Source organism: Argiope bruennichi, chromosome X2, assembly GCF_947563725.1.
Source record: "Argiope bruennichi chromosome X2, qqArgBrue1.1, whole genome shotgun sequence".
In the NCBI taxonomy this organism is placed as follows: Eukaryota; Metazoa; Arthropoda; class Arachnida; order Araneae; family Araneidae; genus Argiope; species Argiope bruennichi.
This window is the reverse complement of record NC_079163.1, coordinates 63,300,621-63,325,426: the sequence shown is the minus strand read 5'-3', so window position 1 is coordinate 63,325,426 and position 24,806 is coordinate 63,300,621. Positions and strand designations below refer to the sequence as shown.

The 24,806-nt window shown below is 28.5% G+C and overlaps 1 protein-coding gene across 2 annotated transcripts in view; it reads right to left on the bottom strand.

Annotated features, from left to right (window-relative positions):
* Positions 1 to 21,169, bottom strand: part of LOC129960565 (eukaryotic translation initiation factor 2 subunit 2-like) — a 32,681-nt gene extending 11,512 nt beyond the window's left edge. The window contains exons 1-5 of one of the 2 annotated variants that reach the window (XM_056074055.1): positions 20,918 to 21,169; positions 12,308 to 12,470; positions 11,439 to 11,533; positions 4,678 to 4,867; positions 2,329 to 2,414 (exon numbers count right to left, since the gene is read on the bottom strand). In XM_056074055.1, the coding sequence (XP_055930030.1) occupies positions 2,329 to 2,414; positions 4,678 to 4,867; positions 11,439 to 11,533; positions 12,308 to 12,470; positions 20,918 to 20,935 (552 nt within the window). In that variant the 5' untranslated portion in view covers positions 20,936 to 21,169. The remainder of the gene's footprint in view (positions 1 to 2,328; positions 2,415 to 4,677; positions 4,868 to 11,438; positions 11,534 to 12,307; positions 12,471 to 20,917) is intronic. The other variant, XM_056074056.1, reaches the window with a different exon arrangement.
* Positions 21,170 to 24,806: the final 3,637 nt, after the last annotated feature.

Below are 24,806 nucleotides of genomic sequence, written 5' to 3'. Positions count from 1 at the left end.
TATACTGTACTATCAAAATGAAAAATAAATTATAATTTTAGTTTCAAAAATTATTTAAAAACAATCATTAGTATTTTTATTCAACAGCTATAAATTAAGAAAGTCCCATTAACTAATCTAACTAATAAACATATAACAAAATGGAATAATATATTGTGTCTTTCCTTTAAATGACCATTAAATCGATACAGTACACTCCCGATTATCCGCGGAATTGGGTGGCGTATCCAAAAATCGCGGATAATCCGAAAAACGCTAAAAACGGGTATAACAAAAGAGAAAACAGTCATTCCAACTTTGAAAAATCGTTTTATGTACAAAAAAAAAACGTAAAATAAACAGCAGGAAATGTTTAACTAACGCTTAATATTTTAGTATATCACTCAAAACTAACCTAAAACGCATTTTGTTAATGAAAACAGAAAATGCTTTGTACTTACCGAGAGGCGTCAAGGATACACAGAAAAATTAATACATATGTACTGTTTTAATACTGTAATGTATTATGTAATTACAAAAGCATAACTGTTAAACTACACCTTTTTAAAGAAATCAGCCAAAAAAAAAAAAACTTTGTGCGGCAGGCGCGGATAATCGAGAGTCTACTGTACTTATAAAGCTCAATGTGTATATATTGGCGTTCTACAGGCTTACAGCTACCAGATTTGGCATGTTTATACCGTAGAAGCTAGGAATGTGCACCTCGGAGCGATTTTTTTTATCATTTTTAATTAGAATTTTAATTAATTAAAAATTAAGCAAAATTTCAGTGTTTTTCCGCTATAACTTCTGAAAATATTACAGCACAAAACTGAATTTTGCATCAAGTTAAAGCTCAAAAATTTATCTTTTTACTGATATCAATGCTTTATCCTATAAATTAAGTTTCGATTTTTAACGAATTTCTAAAGAAATATTTTCTTTTATTTAGTCAATGGGGGAAAATTAGTTTTTATCAACGCGTTGCCATCACATTAACAGAAGTTCAAATTAAAAAATAAATCAACCTATTATTGCAAATTAAATATATAAAAGCGTAATTTTCAGCACATGTCTGTTATGAAGTGAAAAAAAATATTATATATTTTTTTCTTTATATAAAGAAATATATTTTCTAAAAAATAAATGGAGAAAAGGCTGTCAATGATTTTTAATAATATCTATATTATTAATTCAATAAAACAGTTTAATTTAAGGCAAACATGGTTTAATATATATAAGATAATCACTATAATCAGCTAAATTGGGGCATACATCTCCTAATAAAATGGTCTAAATGAACTAAATAATTATATGTAACTTGAGTCAATAAATGCTCTGATGAATTACTAATTTTAAATTTTTACATAGATCCTCTGCACTTTTAATCATATTTTTCTAAATATTCTTGAAAAACCAATATTTTAAATAAAAATTGTTGAACTCCAATTACTAAATCACTCACTAATAGTGACTAATTTATGAAATTTGAATATCACTCTTCTATAAAAATTGGCGATTTTAGACCATTTTATCGATTGTCTTAAAGATGATACGCCAATCTACTCCCAGGGTTTCTCCATAGAGATTGGCTGATGATTATGAAAATGTGATTGCTCTAAAATTGATATATAAAAACTTCATAAATCAATCAGATTTGATCACAGAAGATAGAAACGTTTATTTATTTGTCAAAAGAGTATTTTGCAGAATATGATTCATTAGGACCAAAGAACTGTGTAAAATTTAATTTATAATTTTTTGCATAAATTTATTTATTGACTGCAATAAAATAAAATATTTTTATTTGCTTCATTTAAATCTTTCGAAAGTAAAACTATAAAATGAATTTTACGATGAATCCGAGAAATTTTTATTGAATAATTCTTTGTTATATTACATAAATTATGAAAATTAATCTGCAGTGCACATACAACTTCAATGCCAAACGACTCTGCTTTCAGTTTCCATATTTAAAAAAAAAGACAGTTGGTTTCAATAAAAAAAAGCTTTTATGCTGATTGCAGTTTAACATTTCCACTTTAATTTAAAGTAGAAATTTTATGGACGTTGACAGAAAATTAGAGAAAGAGATAATGAACAGAACTGTTTAAGGCGTACATAAAAATATGACTGAATTATATAACTATCAAAATCTGAAGCTGAGAAGTCTTTTGCAGACCAGGTTACATAAAACATTTAATTGAAAATTGTAGTGATCATTAATACTGGCAAACCGGCTGGTCGCCATAGGTGGCTAGTTCTAAATAAGAATTCCAATTTTCCAGAAGCATGTTTTTTACTTGATAAATTCAATTAATAATTTAAAGGAAAAAATGCAGAACTTACTTCATCATATGTGTAATCTCTGTCAGTTCCAAGCCAAGAGCTTGATGACACAGAAGTTGTAATTTTCGGTTCAGCATCTTCCTCTACTTGAATAAGAAAAGTCATTAAAGGATTAAAAATTGCATTTAAAAGCAAAATTTTTTTAAAAAAATGAGTTCAAGCATAAAATTATCAGGAATAAAAAGATTTTTGAAATAAAGATACCAGTATTAACAATTATTAGAAGAGAAATGTCACTTTCTTAATGTGGTGCATTAATCATTACTAATTTACTATTGCCGGCTTAGAAATTACATAACAAAGACTAAATATATTAAATAATGCAGCCCAATTCACTTGAGTGTCTTCAAACACAAAGAAGAATCACTTACTCTTCCATCTAATAAGTATTCTTTTATATAAATAAACTAGTTGATTTACCAGGTATCATTCAGGATGAAATTATTTTCATGAATCTTATAAATAAAAAAATTAAATATTTCAATAATTTTCACTAATTATTATAATTCAGTATTTATAAGCAAAATGTGAAGTACTTATATTTACAAAAAAGGTTCAAGTTATATCAAATCAATTGTTGAAAGTTTCATTGCTGTAAAAATGTCTCATCTGATAAAGAATATGCTTTACAACTTTATATATAATTAAAATGAAACTATCAGTAGCACCAAAACATTCTTTCTGAAAAATTATAGACTGTTCCAAATGATTTTTAAAAAACTGCATAAAGCTACCTCCCATAAATTAATAATTTTCAAAAAATGATTCAAATTTGAGTCAAATATGTGTTTGCATGGACTATAAAAGTAACCATTTTCAAGGTGAATTTCAATCTCCATCCATCATTAAGAGCAAGTTGTGAATCCTTTTTAAGTAACAGGAAACTCCAAAATTTTCAAATAACATTCTTCAATATCTATATGAGAAACAAATGTCATTGTTATACATTTCTCTAACCCATTTTCATTTACGAAACAAATCTTGCATACTGCCACATGATGATTCAGTACAATACTACGTATGTGTAAGGGAAACAACTTTTATTTAATAATAATAATGAAATATTTAATTATTCCAAAACATTCACTAAAATTCATTTTCATTATGATTCACAGTATTTGCACAAAAAATATGAAGAAAATCTTTGGTAATTTGGGTTCCTACAGAGAACAGGAAAATTGATACTTTAGTTTGTTTTATATAAAATGTAGAAGTTTATTTATCTTATACTTCCAGATTGACAGAAACTATATATATAATTATATTCAAAATAATATGGCATAATTTAACAGCACAAGAAATTAGTTAAGTCCATTATTTAGCAAATAATTCATATTCCAAGACACTTCACAGTCAAGGGAATTAATTTGATGAGGGAATTAAAGTTATAATAATTGATATAAAATTTTACAATGTAATTTTAAGCCAGTTAAATGCAAAAAGGCACAATCCCACAACAAGGCAAATTTCAAATACTTCTAGCACTTCTGCATGCTGCCTTCGATTACAAGTGGGCCTTTAAATAGCACAATTTATTATTTTAGCAATGAGATACTACAAACTGGCATAAAATCCCAACAAATACATTGAACAGCAACCAGAATTCCAGAAATATACATTATGATATAAAACTCCTGGCCTTTAAGTTTTGACAAAATAATAATAAAACTAGTTCCACTGACTTGTGATGTTATCCAAAGGTAGCTAATTCAATAACTGCCCAATGAAACAGACCAAATTATGAAACATACACTACAGTTACTATCAAAACTATGATTAAGATTTATAAACAGGACTGGAATTTTACCTTCAACACATAAAGCATTGCTAAACTTCAACAAATCTCAAATGAAATAAGAATGTCTCAAAATAGAAGGCTCTACCTGTGGTTTAGGCTTTTTCAAATATATTAGTTAAGGAATACTTCAGAAGGGAATGTTATTAAACATTTCAGGAGTCACTTAAGAAAACATATTGCAACTGCAAGCATAAAATAAACATACTATGAGGAATAAGTCCTTAAAATGGATAAATTTTCCAGCTAAAAAGTAATCTCTTATACGTCTGCTTGAATAATCAAAAGATGCTATTATACAAAGCATTGAGAAAAAGAATTCATTGTGAGGAGAAAAAAAAAGAGAGAGAGAGAAACTGCTGATTTCTTTTTACAAAATTTAGAATCGTTAAACCATGAACCTAGTCGGAAGTGTAACACATAAAAAATTGCAAAATAAATATTATAAAGCTGGAAAAAATATTTTAAAATACGCTAAAATTCGGAAAAAGTAATTAGTGAAAGAAATAAGATCATTAAAATTATCACATGTATCAGCTTTTACATAAACATACCAAATTTAGTATCATCATCTTCATCGTCTTCTGCAACACCAAATTCAGATTCTAATTCATCAATATTAATCTTTTTCTTTTTCTTCTTCTTTTTTGGAAGGCTAAAATCTAAATCATCATCTAGTATAATATCATCTGCATCTTTATCATCTGTTAGAACAGCTGAAGTCTCATCCTTGGGTTCCGATTCCTATTATTTAAAAGTAAAGAATGTTTTACTTCTCTAAAGAAACATTTTCAAAATATATTAAAATTTAAATTAAGGGATAACAAGTGTTAATCATATATATCCATGAAAACAATTGCAAAGCATTTATTATTAAAAGAAAATTAATTTTGACTTACAAGTACAAAAAAAAAAAGCCAACTTGCAAATTATGTGTTGCGGATTGTGCACAGATGGCGCTGCCGCCTCTTGTTTACTTTTTGTTTGCCAACAGCTACCCCCGAGAACGGGGACTTCCGTGGCAGGCACGGACCTCATCGGTAATGAATTTGGAAGGAGTGCCATGAACGTTAAGCTTTGTAAATAGTTTACTTAGTATCTATATACCCATGTTATCGTTAATAAATATCTAAAAAGGCACCGATTTTGGAATTCATTAAGCACCCCCACGTAACACAGATGTAACATGGCATATCGGCACGGAATATAATCAGAATTGGATACGGGTACGACTATTTGATATTTATGCAGGCATAACTTAACAGAAATAATCGAGAAGAGAAGCAGTGTTCGCAGCAGCGTCACAAAGCTGCTAAAAAGAGCACATGTAGCTCTAGAGGAAGGAAAAAAAAAGAAGGGGAAAAAAAAACCGATTTAAATGCTTTGGCAGAACTGCTTTAACTTTTAGAAAGAAATTTTGAAACAATATAATCAATAAAATCAACCTTATTACTGATTCTGAAAAATTTAAATCCAAATTAAAAGGCTCTTAAGAGTATGAGGATATGATTTTAACAGCTAATATCTAAATGTAGCTCTAGTGTCAACTGAAGCAGGTTACCGAAAATACTTTTGCTCCGGAATCGGATTCGAGCTTAAACAAATCCAATGGCTCAATAAATGCAGTATCGGCTCTGAGAATGTCTAAATTGGAAATTCCGCGTATTTCTGGCGATTCAAATTTCATGGAATTCCATAATTACTATGATAGTACAATAGGATTTAATAACTCGCTTACTAAAATAAAAAGTTTCTAAAAAAATCCAATACTTAAAATCGTTGCTTTTTCTCCCAGCGTATAATGTAGTTGCTGGGTTAAATGAGAAAACAACGTTAACAACAAACAAACGAGCGAGCTTTTAAAACAACGTTATGGACTTAACGACTTTATTATAAATTCCTATATATCTAAATAAATTTAGTACCAATTAGAAATTCATCCTACATTAAAGACTTGCGTAGATTGTACAACGATATTGAAACAAATATAAAAAATTTAAAATCTCTAGATGTTACGGAAGGATCTTATAGTCATTTGCTGAATTCTTTGTTATAAAATTATTGCCCCAAGATTTGGTTTTGGATTCTCATCGGAAGCGCAGTCAGGATAGTAATTGTGAGGTTTCGAAAATTATGAATTTCTTAAGAAACGAATTTCAATCGATGGAAATTTGTGAGCCTATTATCAGTAACCCAAAAAGTTATGAAACTCAAAGCGCCTTTTCTCCAAATTGTAACAGGCACCAAAGAAATTATTTAAGGTCAAAAAATGCTTCTTCCACCGCAGCATTGCATACCCTGGTAAACGATGTTTGTATATTTTGCGATTGCGTAAACGGCCATGATTCAACAAGTTGTAAACTTTTGAATATCGAAGAAAAAAAAAATTTAAGACTGAGGGTAGTGCTGGAATTGTTTCAAGAAAAACCATATTAGCAGATTCTGTAAATCAGATATTGTTTGTAAAAAAATTTCTAAATTTCACCATGAATCAGTGTATAGAAAAAATGATAATCCTATTAACTCGATGAGAAACATAGCTGGAAAGCAAACTGAAATAAGAAGTAATTCTCATAAGTCACATTCGATATTAAATAAAAATGTTGAATATTTCAGTATCGCATAGTAAAATGTTAGAGCGAAAATTAAACCTTTTTTACAAACGTGTCCAATCTTTGCTAGTTCGGATAAAAAGTCTGTATTAACAAGTGCCATTTCAGATAGCGCTTCCTATAAGAGTTTTATCTCAGCTAAAGAGTTAAATCTCAAACCAATAAGAAACGAAGAGGTTGCTATATATTCTTTAGGCCATACTACGGCTCATAAAAAACGATGTATGCTTGAAGCTTGAAAATAGGCACGATCGATGAAAAACCTATAGGCTCGAAGCTCTTGTAATAGAAATCATTTCCAATTTGTCTTTACATATTCCAGGCGACTCTATTTTGAGTGAGTTGAAGGCAAAAAACATACAACTTGCCGGCTCATTTGACAGATACCAGGTGGAAATTCTAGTAGGCAGCGACTCCTTTTGGGAAGTTGTTTATGACCAACGGAAAATGGTCAGTCATCTGGGCCATAAATTCAGTCTTTGCGTGGCTGATGGGGTGGGGAATCGATAAGAGGAACGATTGGAGTGAAAATTGTGAGAATGTTTGATAATGGATTCTTCTTCCATTTTGTTTGAACTGAATAAATTTTGGGAGATAGAGGAATTTCCTAGCGAAATGCAAAGCCTCTCTGAGAGAGATGACCAAATGATTAAAACCTTCGAAAATAATTTGGAATTTAATGAAGAAAGTTATGTTTGTAAATTAATGTGGAAGGATAATATGGGATCTCCGGCTGAATTGGATTCTAATTTTGATTGTGGAAAGGCGCTTTAATTTATTGGGAAGGAAATTAAATAAAAATCCCGAAATTGCGAACCAGTACTGACAAATTAAGAATCAATTGGAGTGCGATATTGTCGGGAAATGTATTTATGAAGACACAAGGGCGTGATATTATATGCCTCACAGAGCGGTTATCTGCGACGATAAAGCTACGACTTAAGTTCGAATAGTTTATGATTATAGTAGTAAGGGAGGGGAAAATAAATCTTTGAATGATTCGCTTGAGACGGGAGTTAATGACAATTTATTGGATGTTATTCTTAAATGTCGGGGGAATTAAATAGCTTCTTGCGGATATTTAGAGAAGGCATTTTTTATGATAGATATTGCAGAAGATGTTAGGAAGTATCTTTAATTTTTATGGTTTCCTGAAAATGCGGGCACCTCAAAGCAAGTACGTAATCTTAATGGTATTCCTTTTGGCTTCACTACATCTCCCTTGGCTTTACGTTTTGAAATTTCATATAAAGAAATTTAGAGATGAATATCCTAAATGTTGTGAAATGTTAAATTTTCTCTGCGTCGACGGCCTATATTATGGGGCAGAAATCGCACAGGATGCTTACCAGTTAACTTCTTCTGCTATAGATTTATTACGCTCCGTTGGGTTTATTTCGATGAAATTAAGAACTGATTGTGTCGACCTGCTACTGAACATGGGCAAGAATCAGGATGCTTAGTATTAAATTGGGACCCAATTGAGGATGAAATTAAGTTAAATTTAAAGGATGTTAGGAATTCCTTTGAATTTGGAATCACTAACGGAATTTCTAAAAAACATGTGGTGAGAGTAATATCTCAGAATTTCGATCCTTGTGGACTAATCAGTCCTTTTGTAATCACGGTTAAAATTCTCATTCAAGAATTATGGAAAACGGACTTCGAATGGGATGAACAGCTACCACAAGATTTTTAAGAAAAATGGAGCATTTGGTGCTCTGAACTGTCTGCTATAGACAACTTGCGGACTGAACATAAACTGTTCATGAAATTAAAAACGAATGACATTTCACTTCATGTCTTCTGTGACGTTAGTCCTAAAACTTATGGGGCAGTGGCGTATTTCCGATACATCAAGAATAAAGAAGGACTAAGGTGAGTTTTATTATTTCTAAAGGTTAAGGTTTCACCTTTGAAAACATTAACCCTTGCGAAATTGGAACTAATGGCTATACACAAAGGTGCTCGCTTAGCGAAATACTTGCAGGACACCTTTCCATCTTTAACTAAAAGGGTTTATTTATGAAGCTATTCGGAAATTGTTATTCATTGGGTGAAAGGATCGGTAAAAATCTGGAAACCCTTTGTGTGTAACAGAGTGGCTAGGGTACAGTCACTTATTTCTCCGCACTGTTGGAACCCATGTAATGGATTGGAAAACTCCAGCGATTTGACTACGAGAGGGGAATCGGTGAACGCATTTCTTTCGAGTTCTCTCTGGTAGGTGGGACCTGCGTGGCTGTTTCGGCTGGTACAGTCGTGGCCTGTACCGTATTCGTCAAATCTCCGATTCCATTTGTGAAATATATGAAAAGAAATATTTTCACCAGAGCGACGGAGAACTGACACTATCACACATTGGTTGCTACTATCAATATTGATGACTGTATTTCAAGCTGTATTAACATCGGTAAATACAGCAATCTTTGTAAACTTTTGCATGTAACAGCTTTTGTGACAAAGTTTATGAACAATTCTAAACCAGGTTCTTTAAAATTCACTGGACCTTTTAGTGCTTTTGAACTTCAGGAAGTCTTACATTCTTGGATCAAGGTTACTCGAAATAAACATTTCGAAGCTGAAATTCCCCAACTTCTTTCTAAGAGTGTCATCTCCAAAGGCTCGCCTGTGCATAATTTGAACTCTGAACTCAATGAAAATAATTTGCTGCAATTGAAGGTTCACTTGTAATTTTCTAGTGGTGATATGAGGGCGAAGCATCCTTGGTTTCTCCATCCAACGATAAATTTTAAAATTGCCGATATTGGATGCTCATTTCAAAATGGCTCATTTAGGTGTTGACGGTACCTTAACTCACTTGCGTGAACAATCTGAATCATCAAAGGTAGAAAATTTGTAAAAAAAGGTACTCAGTGACTGTCTCATATGTAGTAGACGTTTTAAGGTAAAGACTGGAGAACAGGTGGTAGCTCCACTACCTCCTGACAGAATTCTAGAACATTAACTATTTGATGTATCCGACTTGCAGGACCTTTTTTTGTGAATGACTCTGATGATAAGTGTTATGTTATTTGATAATATTTACTTGTGCTGTAGTAAGGGCTGTTCATTTAGAATTAGTTCATAATATCAGTACCGATTCATTTTTATTAGCTTTTCGAAGATTTATTTCTCGTAGAGGTTTTTGTTCTGTCATTTATTATGATAATGCTAAAACATTTAAAAAGGCAAATTCTGAATTAAGTAAATGGTGCAAATATATTAATAATCCTGAAGTTAAAAATGTATTTTTCTCCAAAGGTACTGTTTGGAAATTTATTGTTGAGAGGAGTTTATGGTGGGGAGGTTTCTGGGACAGGCAGATAGGTACAATTAAAACTTGTTTAAAGAAAATTATTGACAAATCAAGTCTTTCTTTTAAGGAATTAAAAACTTTTTTTTTTAAAGAAATTCAAACTATTGTTAATTTAAGGCCAATCACGTATTTGTACAATGAATCTTCCGAACCTTCACCACTCACTCCTCATTTTCTAATTGGGAAATGATTAGCATCCTTACCTGCAATACAATCTAAAATTGAGGAATTAAATGTAAATAGAAATTCTTTAACAAAAAGGATTAAATATCAACAAACAATTTTGAATAATTTCTGGAATAGATGAAGAAAGGAATATTTGCTTATTATGAGATCAGTTTATCTCTCTACATGTAAGATTTGTCATTTAAGGTAGATGATATTGTTTTAATTAATGATGAGAGTTATCCCAGGAATATGTGGATGATGGGAAGAATTTTGAAGTTGTGTCCAGGACTAGATGGACAAGTTCTTTCTTTTTTCATCAAACCTCCCAAAAGAAGCATAAAATGCTCTATTCAACTTATTTGCAATTTAAAATCCTTAATTATATATGTTCAATTAATAATGGAATTGTTTATGTACATGTATTGAAATTTGATTCATTTAATTTTTCATTAATCAGAAGAATATTTTATATTGTTGTAATGCTATGATTCATGTATTTTGCATTTATCTCTATGTTTGCTGATTATATTTGTAATATGGAAAGTAAACTTATGTAAGTTCAGGTGGGGAGTGTTGTGGATTATGCAGAGATGGCACTCCTACATTTTGTTTACTTCCTGTTTGTCAACAGCCACTCCAGAGAAAGGAGACTTGGTGGCAGGTAAGTAATCACCCCATCAGTAATGAATTTGAAAGGAGTGCTACGAAAGTTAAGCTTTGTAAATAGTTTAGTTAATATCTTTATACTCATGTTATTGTTAATAAATATCTAAAAAGGCCCCGATTTTGGAATTCAAAAGCACCTCCACTGAACACAGATGCAATATTATGAATGCCATTTAGTTAAGACGAAATAATATGCTTATTTTAACTTATAAAAGCGATAGCACACTTGTCAATAAAAATTTAGTTCAAATGCAATTTATTTAAAAAGAAACTAAAAGAAGACAATGTTGTAATGCTGAATAAAAATGTTAATAAAAGTAGGGACTGAGAGTTATCTTCTGTCAGGTTAGGCATGAAATAACTTATACAAAAGAAGTGCAAGGATTTAATTTCTCATTAATAATTAGTTGACAAAAAAATATATATCAAGGAAATAGTAAATTATTTAAAAGTTTTGAAAAAAAATTGTATATTTATCAATAATGCTCAGTATAAGAAAGCCAAAAGCTAATTTAACTTACAAGTACTCAATGATGTTTCTAATACATACTGGTATGTTTGAATCAAGTTCTTCTAAATTGAATGGTTTCTTCTTTTTCTTTTTCTTCTTTAATCCAGAAAAATCATCAAGATCAAGAACAGCATCTGAAATTTATACCAAAAGAAATAAGATTCAAAACTTATTCAATGTGTTCACAAAGGAAATTGCAATAATAAGAGAAAGTTCTTGTTTTCATAATTTCCTAGCCAAATTTATACAGAACATGTAACAATTATATCATTTTAGCTTATGTTTATCATCTGCTGTAAACAAATCCTCTAGAACTGAGCTATTTCAATAACTGTTTAAATAAAGCATTTTAGAGCAAATCCTAATGATAATTCTATAATCGCACAAATTGCTTTTTATGCAAAATAAAAGCATAACATAGTCATTATTGTAATAGAATTATAATTTAAGTCAATTATTATTAATGTAATCAGCAAAATTGAATGAAATAATTAAGAAGTAATTTCTATATTGCCCGAGGATTAACAAAATGCAACTGATGCAGTTCAAAACATTTTATTATCTGTACTGTCATGCTTTTCCTTATTTATCTGGTATAAATGAACCATACCAGTTAATCATTACACACTAAAACTGAATGATACACATATATCTTGCATATAATTTCTTTTAAGAACTCATTTGAGAACTACTTTGTTGAACAAAGACCTACAACATTTTGATCTGAAAGATCCATTACAAATAAATCAGCAATATGAAACACCTAATAATATTGTTTATTATTTAAACACAAATATAATTTTATTGTTTCATGCACTCGAAAAACAGAAGTAAATAAAACAATAAAATAAATTATTAACTGCAAGAAAAGTAAAGGACACTCAATATAAAGGCTTAAAAAAGCTCACCTTCCTTGTCGTCTACACCATCAACATCATCTTTTATGTTCTCTGTATCATCATCTTGCTGGAATTCACCAGCTTCATTAGCAGTAGAATTATCCTCCAAAGCACTAGGATCAAAAGGCACCTTTTTCTTCTTCTTCTTCTTTTTCATCAAAGGATCAAAAATCTATTTTTTTTAAAAAAAGGACTACACTTATAGCATTTATTTGCTGAATAAAAATTAACATACAAGGTATTTTTTTAAACAGAATTATATAATTTTCATGCATGACATTTTAATATGATAAAAGGAATTATGTACACCACATATACTCAACATTTTTCAATAATTCTGATCAACAAATGCAATGAACAGTTCTTAATAAACAACTTTGAAAAGTGATACATAAAATCGATTCAGACATAATTCTAATTTTTCTATCTGTAATATCTTAAAGATTAAATAGGATTTTCTTAGTCTAGAAATTTTTTTAATGTAAAACCTACTAAAATTAAACACTTAATAAATAAAGGAACTTGATTAAAGAATCTCAACAAATAATATAAGAGTGAAAAGTCATTAGCAACTTTAATATTGCTTGATTCTCAAAAAAGAGGAAATTTTTTCTTTAAGCAAATAGCTGGCAAAATTCTTTTAATGCAACAAATAGAAACATAAAATGTAATTACACTAAATGGCAACACCTTTTATTTTTAGCCTCCTCCTGCTTCTAGAGAAATATTCGTTTAAAAGAAATTTTTTTAATTTAAAAATTTATATGAGTGTCTTCATGTTTTTAAATTCAGAAATGTCTTTTTCTAAAGCTTTGTGCAGAAAAATAAAATGATTTAATCCATCTTTGCTCACCAATGATAGCAACAGCATTCCTGTCACATTTTAAAAAACTTATCACTGAGTGATGAAATCAACCAGAGTCAATACCTGGTATATATACAATAGTGATATAGATGTATAATATTGATGCAAGATATAAATGACATTCATTTATCATCATTCACATTATAACAAAAATGATTGATTTAATGTTATTATAAACATATGCATACACAGATTATATAGCCACACTGAATGGTAGTTAATGCAATATACTTGCAGTCAGCACGAGATGAAAAAGTGGGTCAAAGTGAACTTCATTTTAAAGTGGTGGCAAATTCAGCTTCAAATTATTTAATCTTGTTAAATGTCTTTAAAAACTGCAGCATTAGTTATATTTTCATAAGTAAATTTCTGTTTTTATATGTTAAAAGAAAATTCTGTATTTGTAAATGAAATCACTTTATGCACAAGTGGTGTTTATTTTATAATAAATAATATTTTATAAGTACAATTACTTGTGTTTATATCCTGCTGAGTTAAAATAGATAATCTAAAATAATATTGTGTAATCAAAATATTTTTATAACAAGCTATATCAGATGAGGTACAAAATAAAATAGAGCACACTGTTAACATTAATACATTTCAAATACATTTAAACACAAACACGCATGTTTCACAAAGTATATTTTATTATTCTTCATAGTTCTAGAATTTTCATTTAGACTTTTAATTAAAAATATAATTGGTAACATAAACTGATTAATTTTTCCAAAAGATTACCATAGAGATTTGCATATCCTTTTTATGGGATGTCTACATTTTTATTCATTAATATTAGCTTATATTTTGTTACAAATATTTAAACACGTGAAATAGACTGCAAGAAAGAAATATAAGCTTAAAAGCTGCAGTGTAGAGGACAGAACTATAGTTTACATTTTCTGCTATATTAAAAACTATTCAATTATATATAAACTTATCAAATGTGGTATTTTATTTTAAACCTGCTCAAGGAATTATTATATATCTGCATATTTCAACTTAAATGAATTTTAACAAAAGTTTTTTTCTTTATAATAATCATTGTTTCTATAGTATAACACTGTACCCTGATAGTAGAGAACAGTACTACAATATACATAACTGCTAAAATCAATACTAAAAATAAATTTTAATTTCTTTAATTTTCATGATATCTAGCATGCATGTAAGAATTTAAGAAACTTGTTTGCTTGATACCACAAAAAAAAAAAAAAAAAAAAATGTGCAAAAATGTACACCACGCGAGTTACTGTTATTTATAATAATTTGACTCAAACTGTTATAAATAATGCGGAGGATATACCCTCAGTTAATAAAAATTATTTGCATAATGTATTTCTTAAAAAAATCCTTATGGTTGACAGATAAATACTCCTAGTTGATAATAACAGCACTTAAAATAAGACAGATTGTTTTAATAGGAATATCCACTTTGTTGTGGCATAAGGATATTTATATCTTTGTGCCTCTGTATCTTCCCTTGTTTTTGATACAGAATATTTGCCGAGATATACATTGTTTGAATAAATGGCGATTCTATAAAAAAAAAGTTTCTTCAGGTCTTGTGGTTATTTAAATATGGAGGTCTAAACTACTAGAATTTTTGATTAACCATGGGGCATTGGTAATTATCCTAGTTAATTATGAATAATACAGACATATTGCCATATTCAGTGATGCAGTTGGACCTTATACTGATGATGCATACATCAGTATAAGATATCCGACTGTTCAAATAAGGTGTATATTTCCTATATTAAATGATAATTTTAAGAAAATTGCTGCTGTAGAAATGGACAAAATATCACCAGCATAAATGTTAGATTCTACAAATTAAGTTAAGAGCCCTTAATGCAAAAGTTAAGATATAGACACCAGAACTCATATTATAGAGGCTGTGTGAGCAAATTTCAAAAAGAAGTACCTTGAAAACCACTACCCCCCCAGGCATTTTATATTATAAATTAAACAAGCATTTTCACATAAAATTTCATTTAACATATATTAAGTTTTTATAATACTATACTTTATTACAATAATGAATTATAGTAGTAATACAGATAAGCTCTGCTTAAAGAGCAAAATAAAATGTAAAGAAATCTCTCTCTCAATGAGCAATGCTTCACAGAATGAAAGACAAGGATATATGACATCATGTGTAGGATTGACTTGTGTACCTTCAGTATCAGTCTGTTTTGAATGCTTGTTTGAAGAGAATCCTTACTTCTAAGTAGAAGTTTTGGGAGGATTGTATTGTCGAATTCGACTCAAAGGGATTAGCCAAGATTAAAAGGGTAGAGCAGAATAGCATTGATGTCAATGAGATGGCGGAGGAACACAGCCAGAAATTATCCAAGAGCTTACGAAACTGTATTTTGAGTCGCAGCAAAAGGTTTTGAATGAGGTTCAAAGAGAGCAGGTGAATATAATACTCTCAACCAAGTAACAAATAAAAATAATAAAATCAGGGAGATACTGAAAACATGGGTTTTTATTTCATAGTAAGATGAGAGCCATCAACCTATGCCATCATAACTATGCATTATACAAATTCATTTTAAGATAATGCCACGTCACATTTTCACCAAAGTTTGAAGCACAGCTAATAATAAATGTTCTTGTAGAAAATATTCTTCATGCAAAGTCCTTGTAGAAAAAGCAGATTATAAATAATAAATTACATTGACTATAATAATCGTTATAAATTTGTTTAAATACTTTTTTCAGAATAGAATGCAGTCATACCTTACATGGATTCACATGATTTTTTTTTTTTTTTTTTTTTTTTTTTACTATTATGAATAAGATTTTAGCATATATTATGATAATAAAGTGAAGTAATTCTTAGAAAACAGCTGGCAAAAATACAATAACTGCTTTTTCATAGCCCATTCTGAAGTCCAAGGGGAAAAATTTTTCTCCAGTAGTCTTTCTGTGTATTTAATGGATGCTTTATACTGAAATTTTTATATCAATTTACTATAGTAAATGATTCAATCAAGAAAATCCTTTTAAATGAAGCTAACTATTCATCTGTTTTGTATCATTGGTATGCACCAGATATCCTTTGAATATCCAATGCACATGAATGAAAATGTATTAATAAATAGGATTTAACAACATTATGATATAGTTCACATTCATTAATCAAATTTTCACTACCATCATATTTCTCTGAAAATTCCTTCACATCTCATTTCTATAATCATTTCATAAGTTTACGCAGCATTGCAAGAAGCACTGAACAGATATGTTATTCATTTCTACAAATATTTCATTATTTTCTTACGAAAAAATAATAAAGCATTTTCCTTTTTCATTCTTAAATATGTAGGTATAATAAGGCATGAAAAACATACTACAATACACTATCTTTGAGGAGTGCAACATTAAAAAAAAAAAATAGTAATAAAAAAAGATTGAATTTCTACTCTTCAATAAAAATTTCCATATTAAAAACCTTCTACCATTTTTTTTTAGGTGGGTGGGGAGAACATCCATCTCATCACTCCGTCGAATCTAGAGTATCAAATTGTTTTAAATTACTTTGAATGCCAGAAAAGATTTTAATTGTATATCTATTGATGCAAAGGGGATATTTCCCACATTTTGCACTCAAGAAGCATAACCTCTAAATGTAAATTTTTATTCATATTATTTTTGAAAACATCAGAACAAAACAGAATTCCACCTTCTATCTATAAATCTTTTAGTTTTTTCTGTGAATTGTGCTGTATATTATTGAGCTGGTAAAGAATAAAAAATTACAGCAAAGTATATTCAGTTTTTTTTTTAAGGCAAACATTTATGAAATCAAAAAGAAAAAAAAATTGTATGACAAAACCTAAATAATGCTTTTCTGTTACAGAAGTTCTTATGCGAAAAAGCTTTTTGTATATGATGAATCACACTTGAATGAAAGTGAGGAAAACTGATTTCAACTGCATTTTCTATTGCATAATAATGTTAATGGGTTTCAGTATGAATACCCTATACCACTAAAGAAAACATTTAAAAAACTTTCCAATAGTACAATTATATTTTTAATGCATTTTATATATATAGAATCAGAAAATATACAAAACTAGTTTGAAGAATTAAAGTTTTATTTTATTTTAAAACTTCGTTCTAAAATAAGTTTCATTCTTTTTTATAGTAAAAAAATTATTTAATTCTGGGAGAATGAGTGGTATGATTGAAATATAAATATGCAGGTGCAGAGGGAAACTAATATACAAAACAAGAACATTTTTCAAATTACATCTGTTCTAAGCTATTCATACAAAATATTCCAATTATATAAAATAAAATTTAAGAGAAAAATTTAATAAATCACTATTAAGCACATTTCCAACACAGATTGAAAGTATGTTTCTAAAATATACATTCTACTGTTTCACAAAATAATTTTATTTTTCTGTTCTCTGCCATAGCATAGAGGATAACATTTGAATGAAATTTCATTTTTTCTCCACCATTTGTTTCTTTGGTTTTGGCTCCTCAAAATAATTTCTCAAAACTTTCATAAGTCTTTGTCAGCTTTTTTTCTAAATTACATGACACCAGAATGAATTTTTTAAGGTTAAGAGTTGATTTGTAGAAAGAAGCTGCTGAAAGAAGAAGTTTTTAAAAAGGAAAAATTGCCCTCATCATTGGTCTTGTGACTAACATAACAAAGCACACTAAGTAAAAATTTGAGAAAAATATATTTACCTCTTCAGAAAATGTTTTCTTGATAGGCAGTTAGCTGTACAATCTTCAAACAAATGTATTCATTGAACAAGAAATGCAAAAGTAACTTTATATATAAAAAAAAAGTTGTGGGCTAAGTAGAAAAAATATGCTTTAAAAAATTCAATACAAGCATGTATTCTTTCTACAATAAAATCCAAACCAGCCAAAATTGGAAAATTCTATTGTTAGATCTAGAAACTAGATACCACTAAAAAAATTATACATCACAATTATGATTACAGTAAAATTTTATTGTGGTATAAAAGATAACCATTTTCATGGAATGATACTAAATTATTTCATTTCTCTATCTGTGTTACTTTTATACTATAAATGTATGTATATATAATTTTTCAATGAGTATGTTTCATTATATGTTTTAACAAAAATCAAAAGGTTCACACATTTTTTTTAAAAAATAAAGAATTTTTTTAATCTGTAATTAAAAAAAAAATATTTTTTATATTATTTTCATGTTAATAAAACTTCAGTTCAAGCATTAACCATGTGCAATTTTCCACTTAAAGACACTTATTAAAACATTTGCATAAGAATCACTTTTGCTCAGTGCGATTCCATATAAACAGGTTTGTTTATCTCGCAACAAAACTTCTTTGTTCAATTCAAAGGATACATCCTTTGAAGACATTACCTACAAAGAATCTTAATCCTATGAAACCTAGTGAACTAAGCATGAGTACTTCAGTAAACTAAGCCAGTGATACTTCAGGTAAAAAGTAGAGAATAAGTACAATGGAAAGGAGAAATCATTACCAGAAAGACTGCAGTTATAAACTGATAATTTATTTAAATAAAATATTTCTTAAATTTTATTTAATTTTATACTTGTTTACAGGTTATAAAAATTAGGTAACTTCTACTTAACTTCAATACCTTAAAAAATTCAAGACTATCTCATGTTTTAACTTATTTAAAATTAAAGGATGGGAGGATGTCAAAGATGGAGGATAATGGCTATTTTACAAGTTTCATTACTTCTTTTAATAATATTGACATCAAAAAAGATTGCAAAAATAATAATAACCATTGCAATCTGTTTGATTAATTTCATTACAAATATTACCCACAGAAATTACAGTAATGGTTTAAAATTTCTATTACAATATGAATTTTCAAATAGAACTTCTTTGATTAAGAGAAGTGTTGACATACATTAGCTGGCTTATAAAAAAAATAAAATAAAAAAGGAAAGGAAGGAAGAATTGTTATTTTCTTGTACCTGCTTTAACAACACCCAATGTTCAATAAATTTAACTGGTTGCCAAAATCAGCTAATTAAAAAATAGAAACAGGAATATGAAATTTATCATAGAGAAGTAGAATAGTAACCATGTCTTTAAATGTGCCTTACACACGTTTTCTACTTTTTAATGCTTAAAAAATTCAGTAAGTTATATTTTTAATAATAACACATGATCATAATAATTAAACATAAATTATTTATGGATTATTTTTTCATAATTATTTCTTAATGGAAAGAAGTTTATTTCAAGATTGATGTAGAGAAACTTGAACAAGGACAAAACAAATCATGCAAACAAATTAAAAATGAAATAAGCATAAAAAAGAATTCACTACAAAGCACACACACACAGAGAAAACTCAATCACCAAAAGAAACTTAAAATATTTATTTAAAAAAAAAATCTCTCTTTTTGCTACGATTGTTGATTGCCACAGTTGAATAATATGAAATCCAACCGTTATCATTAGCATCATATTTTAGTTAAATCCTTAATTTGCTTCTTAAGCATTTAGAAAAGTTTCACACTTGACATTATTAAATTCTTTAATTTTTTCCACTGCATGAATTGAAATTTTTTACATTCTGGAAAAGAATATTACTGATTTCAACTATCAAAATCTCCCCCCCCCCTCCATTCCATACCTTAATTTTCTAAAGAAAAAAAAAAAAAAAAAACAGTTATTTTAAACTTTTATATTTAACACTTTATAAGAATATATTATAAATTTGTAATAATTTATAAAGGCACTTGGGACAATACAAACAAATTTTGAGAGATTTATTAAAGTGTATTTCATATTTGTTAATGTTTAGACACATCATTTTTGAAATATATGAATATGATGCATGAATCTATACAAAGAGTTAACATGCTTAGTAGATACCAGCCTAGCTGACCAAAATTTTTTACAAGTTTATCATCTCTTCTCTCTCCCCCTCCCCCCTAAAAAAAGATATTTATTTATAATAACACACATTTTTTTCATGCTATTATTATTCATTAATAACACAACATGTTTATTATCAGGAAATGCATCTAAAAAATTATCAATTAAGAATTAACAATGAAATGTTTTATTAGAAACTAATTCCTAGTTACAAGTTTTCAGAGAAACCCTGCTTGGTGATTATTAAACTTTCTTTACATATGTTAAAATATTTACTTTAAATTAAATGTTTTAAAATGGCACACACTTTATACAATAAGTTTAACACATCTATTTTAAAATTTAGAATGTAAAGCACTGCTTTTTTCCTACACACAAATAATAGATATACATGCACATCCTTTGTTGCATTAATGTCTTATCTTGGTATCAGCCTTACAAACGTAAAAAAATTGTTTCAGGCCAAAAGAAAGAAAACAAATGTCACACAAATATGAAATGTTAACAAAATAATCAATTATAGAACTTACTCAAATCAACTACAGCCTATGTAAAATTAAAGCGCCAAAATAAATTATCAAACAATAAAACACTTTCATTTCATTAGCGCAAGTAAAATAAGCAAGTAATCTCATACAAAATAAATTATTTATGTCCGGCAAAATCATTCCGGTTTGAAGGCATATTTTATATAAATTACACAAATATTTGCATCTTGGTCACATATTACCAATCACGTGTTTTCACAAGATGTAAAAAATAAAAACAATCTTCAAAATACCTGATGAAATTTTTCAATTGGACTAAATGAAATAACTAGTTATCTTTGTTCAAATTGTTGGCTTAATAGTTTAATTTACTTACCGTTTCATCCTCCGTCATTTTCGGCGTCGATGTAATTTACACAATAATAGATATTCACTAAATAAAATTTAAGTATGAAGATTTCAAATTGTTATAATCAAATTAAATAAATTTTTTGACGATTTTAAAACTTTCTATCTTCAATTTGACAATCGATTCGAATATCAAATATCAAGAAACTTGGAAGAGATTTACCATGCCTATTTTAACACATTTACAGTGGTGCCACATGAAACAAATGTAGAAAAAAGTTAACTACGAAAAGAGCGGAAACTGTTAACTGATAGAAAATATAGAATATAGAGAATACATTTATTAAGTTGCTGAAGAACAAAAATAAAATCCCACGTGATTTATTGAAAATTTTAAATAGTTGAGAGCAGAAGAAGCTAACGGATCATCTGTAAATTCCTTAAAAATCATATACAAAATACACCATAAATTTTGAGAAAAATTTTAATAGAAATATTTGCAAACTCTTTCTGCTCAAGATCATTGAGACTTCAGTGAAATCCTTCCGTTGCTTAAATTTAATATAATGTATGCAGAGTTTTGAGAATAAGTGACCGATTATTAAGATATCAGTTCAAAAGATGTCCTTCCTATTAGAGCCGATATAAACATTCCAAGATTAATCGTCAACAGTCCTCGGGTAGCTAAGAAAAAAAGCTGAAATGGCGAAAATCAGTTTATTCGTTCTAAAAAGCGTTCCAGGCCGATATGGGGTAATTAATTTATTTGTTTTTTCAACTAAATACGGTTCTTTATTTTATTTGTTCAATTTTTAAAAGATTTAGAGCCCCGATTGTTGAAAAAGATAATGCAATAAACATTTCCTCATTAGCACACAGAAATGTCTATATTATGCAGCAAATATTGTGAAAAGCTGTATTGGGACATTCTCACGATATTCGACACAAATTATAATGTGATTAAAGGGGGGGGATTTCCCCGAATAATTGGAATTGTTAATAGATATCAGAGTGATCCTCGTTAGCGGATTTTCGATTAGGCTGCGGCCCAGAGCAGCAGCAGGTCAAATAAAGTACTTTATTTTCCTAGTTGACAAATAAATAAGTATGTTAAAGTACACAATTTTTATGAATTATAATGTATAATGATAATATTAATGCTTTATCAAATATCATTGGTTAGGATCTTGTATGCTTCATTATGATCACATTATTATTGTATATTCAAAAACACTTAATATCTATTTCAATAAAATTGTGTACAAACGTGGATGCCGAAGAGTCTGGAATATTAGATAAATAAAAACAAATATATTTTCACAAAGTTACCAAAACTTTACAAAAGAAAAAAAAACGTTGAAATGTGAAAGAAGGGTCTTATAATGTTCATTTTCTACCCCAGTAACACACAAATATTTTGTAAGAATTGTTAATTAAGTTAGTAGTTAACTTTTTTGGGGGAATATGCATAACAAGGGCATGTCATTTTATTTCTTCATATTGCGTCCTTTTAAATTTCCGAATTAATGAAAATCGCAGTGCTTCCTCAGTAGTATAACTCTTTATTTTGTTCTTTTCGGACAAAAAATATCATTAATTTTTTTTTCTTTTGTTGAAATTTCTATGATTTTTTAAAAATATATAAAGCTGCATCACGATTTCCAGTAGCTTTGTATTTCATAAATGCAGAAAATGTGAGCCCCTCAGTGTAATCGTGGTTCCTCGGTTTTCTTCTTTAATTTCAAGGAGCGTTTGCACGAAGTCGACTATTGCGTGCAATAGTTGTCTTTCGGCTGTTGTCCCATCATTGTCATGTATTCTTCCTGAGGTAGGCGTGGCTTTCTATTGTACGCAGTAGTTGTACTCGTGAAAACGAATTCTTCACTCATTGAAATCTTTTTGAGGCTAAGTGAGGTAGTTAAAGGAGCAGATTGGCTCCTTCATGGTATTTGTCAACCAATGGGGTCAATTCACGGTCACGTGTCATGTACCAAACAAACCGCTTCTGTTCAATTTTCAATCGTTCTGCGCATGTCGTGATGTCTGTCGATAACGTTGATGAAACCATCGTTTTGTAAATATTACGCTAGCCGATCAATTATGAAAAACTTCTGATTTTTTAAAAAGAAGATATTATTTTGAATTATTTAATCCAAATTTTCGTAGTTATATAATTTTATTTTTTATATTAAAATGTTAATTAGTATTTTCAATGGAATTATTGTTTTTGCATAATTAATTACCATCGCTTTTTAATTCGTTTGGTGCCACTTTATTCTTTCCTTTCCATATCCCTTCCTTTTTTATCCAAAGGATACATTTTGACAAACGACTATGGCAGTGTTTATGAAAAATTACATAAGTTCGTTTTTACATATTATTTAAATATTATTGAATGTTGAATCTTATGAATATAGTTCTTTTAAAAAATAATTATTACTCTTAGATAAGTTAATATTTTAAAGCCTACTAATAAAATTATTACATTTTTTTTCTTATGTAATTATTTTTATTAATATTGAGACTTTGATATTTTATGTTTGCTCAGAGGAAAGAACATGAAACTCCAATTAGTATATATTGAATAAATTATGTTTACAATTTCAAATTATAAAATATAAAAGGCATAGATACCTTTTTTTAAATCTATGCAACTTAATGAATCACTTATTTCATTTTAATTTGTAGAAATCATTAAAGGAAAACAAACTGAATCAAATTTTCATAATTTTTATTTACACATTACAAAAAAAATATAGATAAAATATATATGATAATTATTTGGAAAAATAGGATCAAATGGATGTTTTAATGCACTCACTAATTCAAAAAAAACTATTTACTATTTATCAACATCTATTTTTCTAGACACTTAGAAATAATATAAACACAGTATTACAAGGATGTCAATGTAAATAATGAAATCAGTTTTATTCAACAGAAACATCCTAGATACTAAACAACATTTTTTTTTATCACCAATAAAAACATAATGTTGAACAATATACTTTTAAAGCAGAACATTTATGAATTTTTTTAATGCTAAAGTTACATTGGTAAAAATTACATTGAATGAATATCATAAAATAAAACAAAAACATATAATACAGTAAATTTAATAAACAAGAATAAGGTCATGATAAATATATATATATATAGAGAGAGAGAGAGAATTAAAATAGGATATAAAGAGTAGTTGAAAGAAACACTTTTATGGTTTTACAGAATTTTATAATTCAAGATTGATATGTTAAAGAAATAGAAAAAGAAAAAAAAGAGTCCAATATTTTCTGGAATGAATCTCTTTCTTTCTTACAGAATCCTGAAGTTCTTGTAGCTCATTTTGCAAATTGCTGATTCTGTCGATTATTTCAGAAAAAATAATAGTCTGGGAAGAAGCAGAGTACATTCCATTGAAATCAGAATTCATATAATTTTGCTTAGTAATCAATTCTCTTGCATTTATATACTTAACTAAATGACATGTGTTTTCAAAACTTAAATATATATCTATATTTCTTATATATAGCATTCAATTTATCAAATTAAGAGCACTTTTAATAAAATACATCAATTATATATATATATATATTATAACAGTCAATAAGAAAATTGGATTTTTAGTAGTTAGTAAAGGATTCACTTACTAAATAAATCTTTAAGAAATTTATTCACTTCCACCTAAGTTTAGCATTATAGCAGTTGTTATTTTTGCAACAGGAATTTGTTTACTTACATTAATTAAATTTAGATAAAATTTTGTAGAAAAATGCAATGTAATATTCATGTAAACATTTTAAAACCTTCTAAGCATATTCAAAATTATCAGAAATTTCATCAAATGTGAATAAAGTAAATTAGAAATGCACTCATGTTTTTGTTTGATTGTTTTTGATGGCGAATCGCTTACCGATTTC